The sequence below is a fragment of the Mercenaria mercenaria genome, chromosome 3, assembly GCF_021730395.1.
Source record: "Mercenaria mercenaria strain notata chromosome 3, MADL_Memer_1, whole genome shotgun sequence".
NCBI lineage: Eukaryota > Metazoa > Mollusca > Bivalvia > Venerida > Veneridae > Mercenaria > Mercenaria mercenaria.
Genome location: NC_069363.1, coordinates 6362601 through 6377203, shown reverse-complemented (window position 1 = coordinate 6377203; position 14603 = coordinate 6362601). Strand labels below are relative to the sequence as shown.

Here is a 14603-nt window from a genome sequence, read left to right as displayed (position 1 = left end):
TTTGAAGGCTATAGCTTGAGAAATGTGAAAGTAGGTCACTAGGTCAATGTCAAAGTTTGTTTCGGTACACAATCCTATGCATGTGGTCTAAATTTAAAGCCTGTAGCTACAGAAATGTGAAAGTAGGTCACTAGGTCAATCTTAAGGTCAAAGTTCATTTCGGTACACAAAACTATGCAAGTGGTCCAAATTTGAAGGCTGTAGCTCGAGAAATGTGAAAGTAGGTCACTAGGTCAAAATCAAGGTCAAATTTTATTTCGGAACACAGAACTACGCATGTGGTCCAAATTTGAAGCCTGTACCTTCAAAAATGTGAAAGTAGGTCATTAGGTCAATGTAAAGGTCAAAGTTTGTTCGGTACACAAAACTATGCAAGTGGTCCAAATTTGAAGGCTGTAGCTTGAGAAATGTGAAAGTAGGTCACTAGGTCAAAATCAAGGTCAGATTTTTTTCGGAACACAGAACTATGCATATGGTCCAAATTTGAAGCCTGTACCTTCAAACATGTGAAAGTATGTCACTAGGTCAATGTAAAGGTCAAAGTTTGTTTCGGTACACAAAACTGTGCATGTGGTCCAGATTTGAAGGCTGTAGCTTGAGAAATGTGAAAGTAGGTCACTAGGTTAAAATCAAGGTCAAATTTCATTTCAGAACACAAAACTATGCATGTGGTCCAAATTTGAAGCCTGTACCTTCAAAAATGTGAAAGTAGGTCACTAGGTCAATGTCAAGGTCAAAGTTTTTTTCAGTGCTCAAAACTATGCATGTGGTCCAAATCTGAAGGCTGTAGCTACAGAAATGTGAAAGTAGGTCACTAGGTCAATACCAAGGTCAACTCATGTCAAGGTTCATCTTGCCACTCAAAACCATACATGTGGTCCAAATTTGAATGTTGTAGGTTACTGACAAGAAGATTTTAAAAGCTTTTCCCTATATAAGTCTATATGAACCATGTGACCCCCAGGGCGGGGCCATATTTGACCCTAGGGGGATAATTTGAACAAACTTGGTAGAGAACCACTAGATGATGCTACATAACAAATATCAAAGCCCTAGGTTTTGTGGTTTGGGCAAGAAGATATTCAAAGTTTTTCCCTATATAAGTCTATGTAAACCATGTGACCCCCGGGACAGTGAAAATCACTTCTTCAAAGAAAATGGGAGTGAACAGCTTGGGGGGTTAAAGAGCCGTAAAATTTCCTGGTTTTCCGGGGAATACACTTCTCCGACGGTGTACAGGTAAAAAATTGCCTGTTAAAACAGGTGAAAAAATAACAGATGATTTTCCTAGATATCAGCGATTTAGAGTCTTTAAAGCATGCATTCTACTTGATTTTGAAAGGTATTCCCTTTTAAGTATTGTGTCTTATTGACAACATTCGCGCAGTTACTGAACACTACTTTTGAACTTTTTTTTTATTTAAAAGTTTGTTTTTTTTAGGGGGTGGGGGTGGGGGGGCTCTCACCAACACATTTATAGGGCATATGGCGACTTTCCAGCTTTGATGGTGGAAGAAGACCACAGGTGTGCCCCTCAGAACATTATTTCATCACAGGCAGGTACCTGTGGGTAGTCTAAAAATGAGACCTCGGGTAGACCGATGAAAAATTCAACACTCCATTTACTTAGTGCGACTCGAACCCACATCAGTGAGGGGCAAGTGATTCAAAATCAGCGACCTTAACCACTCAGCCAAGGAGGAGGCCCCTTGTCAGTTTTGCGTGATTAAATCAAACTGCCAATGAATCTTTATGTCAACTTCCTCAGCTAGTCAAAATAATTTGACGTTTAGATTGTATATTTGTGACGAGCAATCTAAACGTCAAAACTTTGAAGAACCAAAATAATGGAGGATAAATCACAGTACAAAGTCATGTTAAGTTATTGGTTTTATCGCTTGCGCATATTGGCGTGTACACCTGGTATAAAACGTTAATCGTGTACAGTACATACGTAGGTTTAAATCACCAGAAAATTCGTAATTTTGGATATTATTTGATAATTTTTACATAAATCAATGAGGAATTGAATCCCCTTTCGATACATGTAAGTTTTATTTGAATTTATGGCCAATTCGTGAAATAATTGACATTTAAACTTATAGCATGTAAAGCGTCGGCAGCGATGAAAATTTCATTGGAAATTGCTTTGACAACTATTTTGGTCTTTCGAGTGTGGGATGCGAGTGGGGATATTGCCCATACGAAAAAATTACCTCAATATTTCCTAGGATCGCGTCAAATTAGTTGGACTACTTCCTCAGCTCAAGACACATAACAATTTCTATTGCAGATCAGTACAGGTTATTCCCATGAAATTTTAAAAGGCAGTCTACCAGATAAGATCTTGTGGGGATGACTAGTCAAAATAATTTTCTAAATTGTTTTATCTTTGTGATGGGCAATATTACTGTCAAAAATTCAAAGGACTAAACAGGGTCACTCAAAAATTCATTTTTGAAAGACCCTGGACTTAAATAAAAGAATAAATCACAGTACGCTGTCATGTAAAGTTATTTGTTTCATCATGTTCATAGCTTGCGCATATTGTCCTGTGGACGTGGTAAACCTTATTGTGTAATCATAGGCTATGTTCACCAGAAAATTCGTAGTTTTGGAAAATATTTGGTAATTTTTACATAAATCAAGAAGGAATTGAATCCCCTTTTGATACATGTAAGATTTATTATGCCCCTGAAGGTGGGAATATTGAAATCGCACTGTCCATCCGTGTGTCTGTGCGTCCGTCCATGTAAATTCTTGTTCTGTCTGTAACTCTGCTATCCATAAAGGGATTTGAAATAACTTAGCATAAATGTTCACCATAATGAGATGACATGTCATGCGCAAGACACAGACCCCTAGCTCCAAGGTCAAGGTCACATTTAGAGGTCAAAGGTTAACAGGGTCTGTTCTCATATTTGCAACAAAATCAGCATTTAAACGCAAATCTGCAGTGATGACAATATCATCGGAAATTTCCTCCACTATTCTGGTCTTTCGAGTGTTTGAAGCGAGTGGAGATACTGCCTATAAAAAAAATAACTCAATATTTCCTATGATAGTGTCAAATTGTTGGACTACCATGGGGACTATTAATCTATGGCATGAATTACTATGACACCTTCTTATGACAGTTAGTTACACACTCGCATTCATTCAGTAGAGTTGATACCATAAATTGTTTCAAAAATGTTGTCACTTTTACATTCTCCTGGTTTAGCCTGCGGGGTAGAAACCAGGAGTATATATAAGGCAACAAGTTAGCCGGACAGGCCTGTACTAAAAAGGATTTCTCTCAATCTGCTCTGACTGTCACGCATGGTCAGATCGCTCTGTGTCTGTCTAGAAGAGGATGAATTTTTGTGCCCTTTACATATATGAGTTGTGTTCAATAAATATGTGGAAATGTGCTCTCATTTCTTTATTTCTGGTCCTATTTTGCTGAAATTTGAAAATATGATGGATGTAAACATAATAAATGCGAATATTTAAATTACAGATATCAGAACATGCATAATATTTATTTATTGTCTCCAAGGCAATGTCATTTCCTTAAAAGCAGCCTAACGTCATTAAGACGCTATCATATCACAAACAGTTAATCGATACAACTCGTGATTGCCATTGGTTCAATGTTTATCACAATTAAATGCATTTTCTACACCTTCCTACCAGAAATAAATATTGTTCATATGATATTCCTGTCGTATTGATGAAATGGGACACTGAACTGTGATGCCGTATCAAGGAGCTTCTTAATTGATAAAACGTAACTGAACATCATTTTTCATGTCTGTAGCACGAGTTGTCAGCGATATTCTATTGACCACTTTTAAACGTCCTGTTCCACTAATAAAATTTTGTTTCCTTCAGGGCATTGTCCATGAAACTTTTAGCAGTATAGCATTTGTCTCTTTCCTTGATTTTCGATTCAAGACACTAATTGTTACCTCATGACTCCATTCAACACTGACTTTCAAGCAATGACCAACACAATATGCCGGCAAACAGTTTAATGATGTTAAATTTATAGTTTGATGTTATCGGCTTAGCGCTCACACTTCATATTTAAATTTACCCAATTAAAGAAAAGGTAGCTTGAAAAATTACGCCAATGGCAAGTAATGTTTTAGCGCATGTAGTATAGAAAAGGAGACAAATTTGGGCCTGATGACGTCACATGACGTTGCCATGGGGACTAGTATTTACTAATTATTTATCCAAAGAAAACAAAATTTTGTCATATCAACTCAGTATTCTCTAATCTACACTATATAACAGTTTCATTCATTTTTGATTATACATGAAGAAATGAGAGTACATTTCCATGTATTTATTGAACACTCCTTGTATATTATATAAAGTGCATTTGAATGTATTTATCATGAAAACGGTGCTATATAAATCTGGTGTAATAATAATAATTAGCCCCTGGAAGCTAAACCAGGAGTATGTAAGACAATTTGAAAAGATAAAGATTTAAATGGCATCATGGCATCAGCTCTAGTAGTCAGAATGAATGTGAAATTGTAAATGTGTAACTAACTAAAAGGATCAATTTGTTTGGATGACAATGTAATTCATTCCGTTGTGAGTTGAAACGATGTTAGTCTACTCGTCTATAAGAATGGACCTGAAGAATGTTGCAAAGTCCATTGCCTTATATATACTCGTGGTTGACAACTTGGGGGCTAAACTAGGAGTATATAAAAGTGGCTAAATGGCCACCATCATTTGCTTATAAATTATAAACTCCTGGTTTACAACCCAGGGGCTAAACCTTGAGTGTATAAAAGTGACTAGGAAGACAAAAATTTCGAAATAATTATCCCATGCCGATGAAATCGAGAGTGGGGTATTGAAATGGCGTTGTCCGTCCGTCACGTCCGTGTGTGCGTGCGTGCGTCCGTCTGCAGCCATTTCTCAGTAATTAGCTGGTAGAATTTCATGAAACTTGAAATAAACATGAACCAACATACTGCGATGATGCCCGTCAAGTTTTTTTGGATTGGTCAATTTCCCTTAGAGTTATTGCCCTTGATTGAATGAAAAATGCCCAAAAAATGTCCGTCCGCAGCCATTTCTCAGTAACTAGCAGGTAGAATTTAATGAAACTTGAAATAAATATGAACCAACATACTGCAATGATGCCCAACAAGTTTTTTTTGGATTGGTCAATTTCCCTTAGAGTTATTGCCCTTGATTTAATGAAAACTCCACATCTGCAGCCATTTCTCAGTAACAAGCTAATCTGTTTTTTTCTTTTGTCTGAATATCTGTGTTAATATTTTGACCCCATTCTTCAATCAATTCTTCGAATAGTCGAGCGCGCTGTCATCAGACAGCTCTTGTTATTTGTTTACAGTGTCATTGTCACTCTTTGACATCTCACTGTCAGTGCTTTTGTAAGTCATTCGCTTGCACTGACTGCGTGTCTGTTAATAATATTTGAAACTAGTAAAAGGGGAGTTAAATTGTAACAGAAGATTGATAGATAGGTGACGTGGTTTGTGACATCAGTTTCAAATAAATAGTTTCTTTAAAAAATTCATTTGCAAAGTTATCAGGCTAAATGATATATAGCAGCAATTTTATATCATTTTATTAAATGATTTATATAAATTTGTATGTAATAAAAAGACTATAAGATTTGTATTGAGAGAATTTAATTATGTACTCGTTTTTGCGATATAGTACTGAAAATAAACTTTCCCATATATTGTTTAAAGTTACCAGTGACGTCCCCCCATTTATCCCAACAGTGAACACTACTATGATACCTATTGAAACTCAGAAATATGAATGAATTTTCGCTGTCCGTATTCAATTATCATTTTCCAGGTTCCCATACAAATGCAAAAATATCTTCCCATCCTCACCTCTTTCCAACGTCCTGCTCTTTGGCCCACCCTCTCCACACCCACCCCCTATAACTGTATCAGTGACATGAATTTAAATGCATATCTACCTCTGTTAAATGTACAGGTTTCATTGTCAGTTATTTACATATTTTATTTTTATCAACACTCGGTTTGCCGTGAATATTAAAACATTCCCAGACACCTGCTAATTAACAATTTCTGGTATTTCTTTCAGATTGTATTACTGATAATACTGTTGTCCCTCAGTAATGACATGTTGGTGTAAATATTGCTCAAAGCAAACAGTCTACATAATGGCATATTGCAAAGTTGTAGATTAACATGAATAAGTTATCTATCAAGTGACAGATGTTTCTGCTGTGTGGGGAATTATGGAGGAACAGTACAAAGAAGGAGGTTTGTACACTTATATTGTCATGAAATATATGAGCCGAGCCATGAGAAAACCAACATAGTGTGTATGCGACCAGCATGGATCCAGACCAGCCTGCGCATCCGCACAGTCTGGTCAGGATCCATGCTGTTTGCTAACGGTTTCTCAAATTGCAATAGGCTTTGAAAGCGAACAGCATGGATCCTGACAAGACTGCACAGATGTGCAGGCTGATCTGGATCCATGCTGGTCGCAAATGCACTATGTTGGTTTTCTCATGGTGCAGCTTATATATATTATATATGGAGAGAATTGATCAGGGGTAATGTTTCACATTGATCTAAGTTTATTTATTGTTATGGAAGAAATATATGTGTGATAAAGAGATATAAGACACACAAGAGCATACTTTGTAATAAGAAAATAATAATTCAGGTGTTGCAACATGTGCCAAAATTTTCTGAAGTACCTTGAATACAATATAGTAAAGGCCATTTATGGCCAAAATGCCAAATAAAGGAAAAAACTCGCAAAGAATTGATTTTTTTGTGTAAGTATTATACAACATGTATGCAATAACATATAAAAAGTATAGAAAAGTATCATGATGCAAAATGTCTATTTTTGGGGTTAAAATATTAAAAATATTAATGAAACTGCAGATTTCTGGAATCGGCTCATAACAACAGATTTATCCATCTAACAAGGTCCAACTTTGGCACAACACTAAATTACTATATTGTGGAAAATGTAAACTAATTAGAGATTTAGAAGAAAACAAAATGGCGTCCTAAATCCAATATGGCCGCCATAAAAACAACATTTAAACCAGAATTGTCGTCGATTTTATGTCAAATTGTCTCATATCATTGCTTTTACATATAATAAGCTGGTTATTGTTAGTTACAGTATGCAGTTTACCTAAGATGGAAAACATTCTGCCAGCAGATTCAGTACGGGGCAATAGTGAAATACAGAGACAAAACTGCCGAGTCATTCGGCAGTAGAAATTGTCGTAAAGCAGCAATAACTTCCTTATTTATTAACAAAATATACGAGTATGGGTACTTTTCTTTCTTAGTAAGATCATTTCCCAAATGATAATCATGGTTTTGAGGCAAAATTACATTAAAAAGTGTTTTCAGTTAATTTTTAGCTCGACTATTCGAAGAATAGGGGAGCTATCCTACTCGCTCCGGCTTCGGCGTGGGCGTGAGTGTGAGCATCACACAAATGTTAAAGTTTGCGTACCATCCCAAATATTTTCAAAGTCCAATGAGATATTACTTTGATATTTTGCATAATTGTTGACCACCATGACCCCAGTCAAGGAGGCAACTTTATCAAGCATTTTGACTGAATTATGGCCCCTTATGGCCCCTTTTCTCGAGAATATGCTTATTGTAGTTAAAGTTTTACTCATAGCTTATATTATACTATCAAGCACTGAGAATAGTCGAGCGTGCTGTTCCCTGACAGCTCTTGTCTTTTTCATTAAATATGAAAATGGCACGAAAAATATGGTAGATACAAATACTCCTCAGCCTTTTTCTTCCTTTTTTTTTGCTCTGTAGAGCTATTTTCCTTATATTTTGCAATTATATTTCTGAAATGACATGAAAGATCTATGCTTGACATGTACGTAGCATTTTCACATTAAAATAATAATATGACAGAGTTTGTCATGGAAACTTATATCATACACCACCACAGTCCACTACAATCTGGGGTCTCATTTACAGCTATTTTTGCAATTTGTGTGTTTGACTGAAAATATTTTTCTTGAATCAAACATAACCCCCACTTTTCTTTTGATTTTTATTCAGCACTGATAACATTCTTCAATAAATTGTAAGTTACAGACATTCTAAGTTGGTCCTGATGTGTGCTGCAGCCATTGAAAATATGTTAATTTTATATAGTGTAAAGACGAACAGCTATTAAGTGTGTTATTACCTTATGAACGACTTGGGTTAATAACAGTCATAGCTGGATCTCAGCATCGCACATTATGTTATATACAGTTATATAGTAAAAGATAACCAACTATTTGTAAGATCATGTACTTGTGTATTCAGTGTAAAGTATGTTCGAATTTGGGCCAATCAGAAACAAGTTCCATAAATAGCACCAGTCAAAGCACACTTCTGCTAAGGTATAGATGAGTGGATGAATTACAATGAAGTCATTCTGTTTCCACACATCAATGATTCAACTTATAATTTATCCCAGTACCTTGAAAAAAGAGCTGTTGCAGCTTCACTGTCAGAACAGATAAATTATATACAAAAGACGTTTGAGACTAAAGAAGACTTGAAGTATTGTAACTAGGTTTCGGGCGTCAAGGCCAGTCAGTAAGAGAACAAGGTTCAACGTTATCGGCGAAGTACAGCCAAGGCATTGGGGTCATTTTAATGCTATATTTTATAGCATATAAGCGCTGAGCATCCAGGAGTTAGGGCAATCATACTGAGTTCATATAAGGGAACACCGGCTGAACATCTATGTGAAAGGACACTCGTATGTTGTCGATTCAAAGACATTGGCAGACAGGAACTTCAAAACAAAAAGTCAAACATAGTATTCCCAGCCTATAGGAGTTTGAGCTGATTATCATTAGTTTAAGGTTGTTAGTCTGAAACATTGAGTGATTCGCCAGATCCCTGAAATCATTACAGTCATGAATCATTTAGGCGAGGTAGCCAGAGAAAAAAAAGTATTTACAAGGTACTGTATATGGTCTCACCAGCTCTACGTTTTAACATAGCAGTCACCATAGCGATTCGACACATTACATTGTTCAAGATACTAAAAGGCGTAAGCATTTTCCTGTGTCATATAACTCGTATCCTGATATTTACATATGCTATGTGGGAGTGTTCTTATGATATAAATTTCTATGCTATTGCGAATCATACTTTAGTAAATTGTATTCAATTAATGATCTAAGTCAACATGACACATTCTGTAGTGTTATTATTTTATTATGAAAATGCTACCTACATGTCAAGCATAGATCTATCATTTGATTTCAGCAAATGTTGCAAAGAAAATAAGGAAAATAGCTCTAAAGAGCCAAAAATGAGGACTATGTGAATCCATCATTATACGACTACGATTTTTGACCATTTTCCTATTAAGTGTATGTATGCCTATAAGATCAACGTCTTCTCTAAGATTGTGCCAGTTTCATTTGAAATGTACAAACAACCTAAATACAAGGTTTTAGTTTATACCAACAATTTCTAAGGTTTTATGGCAATTTCAGTAACATGTGACAACTCGTCAAATTTTGGCAAAAATAGCTGTCACAACATAATTTAGAGATAGGCCCTAAAATTTTCAATGATAGAATTACATTAAATAAAGTCTAGAAATTAATTTCCAAGTCCTTGAAATAACCAAAAATGATTTCACAAATGTGAAGTTTATGATAGTTTTGTTAATATCAATAACAGAAGTTTTAATTTTTAATTTAAAGTTGTGATCCACAAAGAATGACAACTCTTGCCTTGGGCTAGTACTTATAAGTAGAGATCTATTAGTTTACTTCCCTTGCAATTACACTATTGAGTGGAAAATGAAAACTGTTTTAGACACAATATCATACTTTTTTGCACAACAAAATCGTTTAGGATTTATTCATTTGTGTTTGATTTACCCCTCAAGACATGGTTCCTATGATTCTGTCAACTTACATATGGTAAAAAAATAACTTTTAACAAGCCAATGATAAAACGAAGTACCAGTAGGTAAATAATAGTGCAGATAATACAGTTTTGCTTGTATCAAAATGTCACAATAGATCCACTTTTGTAATACAGAACACCTGGTAGGATTAGTAAAGGTGCAATTATTTTGATCTCTATTTCCTATGCCTACATAATTCTCAATCAATTATCATAACTGTAGCCTACTTTTGCCCTGTTTTGTCATTTTCTACTGTGATCTGCTACACTGTCGAGGCAAATTACACATTTAAACTGTAAAATATGTTCAACTGTACCTCTAACTTCTAGAGATTAGCAGTTGTTAGGATGCCAAAATGCAATTTTGTGAAAAAATACTATGCATACACACAAATACATTGAAAATGTGGTCTTTTTGTGTTTATCGATATTTAAAGCAAAATTGCAATACATTTGTCATCTTCTATCAAATTCTAGTCAAAGTAGACCTTTCCTATCCTCATCTGGCCAGATTTCAATTTTTGCCAATGTTCCCTTGTATGTTACAGCAGACTAAATAGCTGTTCTTCGTTATTCTATATAAATTTGTCACACATCAGTACCTGCTTTAGATGTCTGTATCTTACATTCTCTTGACGAACATTATCAGTGCTGAATTAAAATCAGAAAAAATGGGGGTTATACTTGATGCAAGAAAAATATTTACAGTCAAACCATTTTTAGCGCCATTTCTTTATTCGGGGTCTGTATTGTCTAAATGACCCTATGGCGGCCTTTTTGGAATTGAGAAGCCATCTTGAATTTGTTTAAGACTGAAGTTGGTGTGTTTTGAAATAAAATGTGTGTATCTTCTATGATGCTGGTCATTTTTCACACTATTTGAACTCTGTGAAATGCTTAAACGGTTTTCCTGTGTAAAGAGATTTAATGGCAGCCATCTTGGATTTTGGCAGCCATCTTGGATCTTTTAAAAATAGTCATGAGCTTAATCTTTTTGTGTTAAAATTTTCTACTACCATGCAAAATTTCGCTTTCTTAATAAAAATATTGACATAATTATGGACCGATTCCAGAAATTCACAGTTTCAGTCATATTTTTTAACTTTTTACCCCAAAAAATGCATTTTGCACCATAATAACATTCTATACTTTTAGTATGCTGTTACACGCATATTGTATAATGCTTTCACCAAAAATCAATTCTTTGCGAGTTTTTTCTTCTTTTTTCATAAATGACCTTTACTAATATGGTAAATGATTTTGAAGAAAAATGCCTTAATTAAAGAAAGTGATACTGGTTGATAGAATATTTTTTCACTGAAGAATTGCCTCCCCTTGGTTGTGTTTGTGAAACAGTTGTAGTTGATAAGAGTGCTGCTATTCTTAATATTACACAGTTTTGTACTAGATATACCTTTCGTCAATGTCTCTTTACAAAATAAACAATGTTGGCTTAGTCTGAACTGGAAAATAGGAGGATGGCTTGATTCTGTGGTTAGAAGTTTGATTATTCAACAAGTTTGTCATTTATTATTCGTGAATTGAATACATAATCATATAAAAACAAGTTTTATTACCCAACTATATTTTGACACACTGTATGTTTGATATACAGCACTTTTATGGTTAAATGCAACATTTTTCTCTTTGATTGTGTCTTATGGGACATCTGACTGGACAGGTGAAGACTCCATGATAATTAAATTTGTAAAGCCATTGTCATGCATGCGTCCAATCGTCAAGTCGTCTGTCCGTCATCAAAAATTGTGTTTAAACGACATCTCCTCCAAAACCAATGAATGGATTTTGATGAAACTTGGCGTGGATGTTCCTTTGATGTTCCTCTACCAAAGTAGATGTTCCTCTACCAAATAGTTCCGCTTGGTGTCACATAGGGGCCGCCTTTAGCTAAAGATAGAAATATCTTCAAACTACATCTCCTGCTAAACCGACTGTCCAATGCAGAAATAATTTCACACAAATGGTCCTTATGTCAGCCTCTACCAAGATTGTTCAAATTATACCGATTCAACAAAAAAAACTGACTGCCCGGGGGCATGATCCCTTTTCTCTATATGTATATAGTGGAAATTAAAAAAAAATATTCTTCTATGAAACTGCTGGCCAAATTTTAAATAATTTGACACAAATGGTTTTTGTGCGACTCTCTACCAAGTTTGTTGAGATTATTTTGATTTGTCAAAAAACATGGCCACCAGAGGGCATGGTCACTTTTCCATATACTATATGGTGGAAACTTTAAAAATTTCTAGTGTCAAACTGCTATCCCGATTTAAAATAATTTTATGCAAATGGTCCTTGTGTGACCCTCTACCAAGGTTATTCCGATTGGTCAAAAAACATGCCTGCCTGGGGGCGTATTCATGTTAGAAATATGATGTTCCCCTTTTTCTGCTGTTTTTGTTGATATTTATACAAGACTCTTTTCTTACTCAAATAAACAAGTATGTATTTAAAAACTTGTAAAATAAATAAGGACAAACTTGTTGAATACTCAAGCAAATTGAATACTTCTAACCACAGAAATTTCCTTTTTTCACCTGAAACAAGACATAAATTGTTTTGTTTTATGTACATGGATGGGACATGAGAGGAATATAATTGAAAATGTATATACATTTTTACTCAAAAGATTAGCTGATGGGTAATGTACGGCCATTGTTACCATTAATTTTTGACCACCACACTTGGTGTGTCTTTGTAAAATATGTCAAATATTGTTAACTTGTTATGTCTGTTGCTAATGATGTCTTATTCTTTGTTTTTGTTTTTCTGGCAGATAAAACACCAAAATACGATCATTGCAGCTTTAATATTTAAAGAGGTTTTCAATTATATAAATTAGCTGCAATATTGGAGGAATTTCTTACCTGACTCCTGTTCCATGCAGACTTTGTCCTTTACTTTATTGCTGTGTAGCGCTACTTTCTCCTCACACCTGGTGTCATTTAACCGTAAATTGGTGTTACCAGTTCTTGTTTGTGTCTTGAGACTGAAAATGCTTTCATTTCAGTTATTACAGAACACGATGGCCTACAGTCATCAAATTTCATAGTGTGAATGCCTATTATCAATAAATGACACAGTATGTTTTGTGGGGTCAGTGGGTCAAAGTTCAAGGTCATTGACCTCTAGACTGAAAACAGTTTTCACTGAGTAACTAAAGAATTAGAGATAGGCCCTAAAATTTTCAATGATAGAATTACATTAAATAAAGTCTAGAAATTAATTTCCAAGTCCTTGAAATAACCAAAAATGATTTCACAAATGTGAAGTTTATGATAGTTTTGTTAATATCAATAACAGAAGTTTTAATTTTTAATTTAAAGTTGTGATCCACAAAGAATGACAATTCTTGCCTTGGGCTAGTACTTATAAGTAGAGATCTATTAGTTTACTTCCCTTGCAATTACACTATTGAGTGGAAAATGAAAACTGTTTTAGACACAATATCATACTTTTTTGCACAACAAAATCATTTAGGATTTATTCATTTGTGTTTGATTTACCCCTCAAGACATGGTTCCTATGATTCTGTCAACTTACATATGGTAAAAAAATAACTTTTAACAAGCCAATGATAAAACGAAGTACCAGTAGGTAAATAATAGTGCAGATAATACAGTTTTGCTTGTATCAAAATGTCACAATAGATCCACTTTTGTAATACAGAACACCTGGTAGGATTAGTAAAGGTGCAATTATTTTGATCTCTATTTCCTATGCCTACATAATTCTCAATCAATTATCATAACTGTAGCCTACTTTTGCCCTGTTTTGTCATTTTCTACTGTGATCTGCTACACTGTCGAGGCAAATTACACATTTAAACTGTAAAATATGTTCAACTGTACCTCTAACTTCTAGAGATTAGCAGTTGTTAGGATGCCAAAATGCAATTTTGCGAAAAAATACTATGCATACACACAAATACATTGAAAATGTGGTCTTTTTGTGTTTATCGATATTTAAAGCAAAATTGCAATACATTTGTCATCTTCTATCAAATTCTAGTCAAAGTAGACCTTTCCCATCCTCATCTGGCCAGATTTCAATTTTTGCCAATGTTCCCTTGTATGTTACAGCAGACTAAATAGCTGTTCTTCGTTATTCTATATAAAATTGTCACACATTAGGACCTACTTTAGATGTCTGTATCTTACATTCTCTTGACGAACATTATCAGTGCTGAATTAAAATCAGAAAAAACGGGGGTTATACTTGATGCAAGAAAAATATTTACAGTCAAACCATTTTTAGCGCCATTTCTTTATTCGGGGTCTGTATTGTCTAAATGACCCTATGGCGGCCTTTTTGGAATTGAGAAGCCATCTTGAATTTGTTTAAGACTGAAGTTGGTGTGTTTTGAAATAAAATGTGTGTATCTTCTATGATGCTGGTCATTTTTCACACTATTTGAACTCTGTGAAATGCTTAAACGGTTTTCCTGTGTAAAGAGATTTAATGGCAGCCATCTTGGATTTTGGCAGCCATCTTGGATCTTTTAAAAATAGTCATGAGCTTAATCTTTTTGTGTTAAAATTTTCTACTACCATGCAAAATTTCGCTTTCTTAATAAAAATATTGACATAATTATGGACCGATTCCAGAAATTCACAGTTTCAGTAATATTTT

At 34.7% G+C, this 14603-nt stretch overlaps 1 protein-coding gene across 1 annotated transcript in view; it reads left to right on the top strand.

Annotated features, from left to right (window-relative positions):
• Positions 1-1249: 1249 nt before the first annotated feature.
• Positions 1250-14603, top strand: part of LOC123525521 (solute carrier family 2, facilitated glucose transporter member 10-like) — a 73129-nt gene continuing 59775 nt past the window's right edge. Inside the window, exons 1-2 of the mRNA XM_053537801.1 lie at positions 1250-1342; positions 6100-6281. Of these exons, the coding sequence (XP_053393776.1) occupies positions 6257-6281 (25 nt within the window). The 5' untranslated portion in view covers positions 1250-1342; positions 6100-6256. The remainder of the gene's footprint in view (positions 1343-6099; positions 6282-14603) is intronic.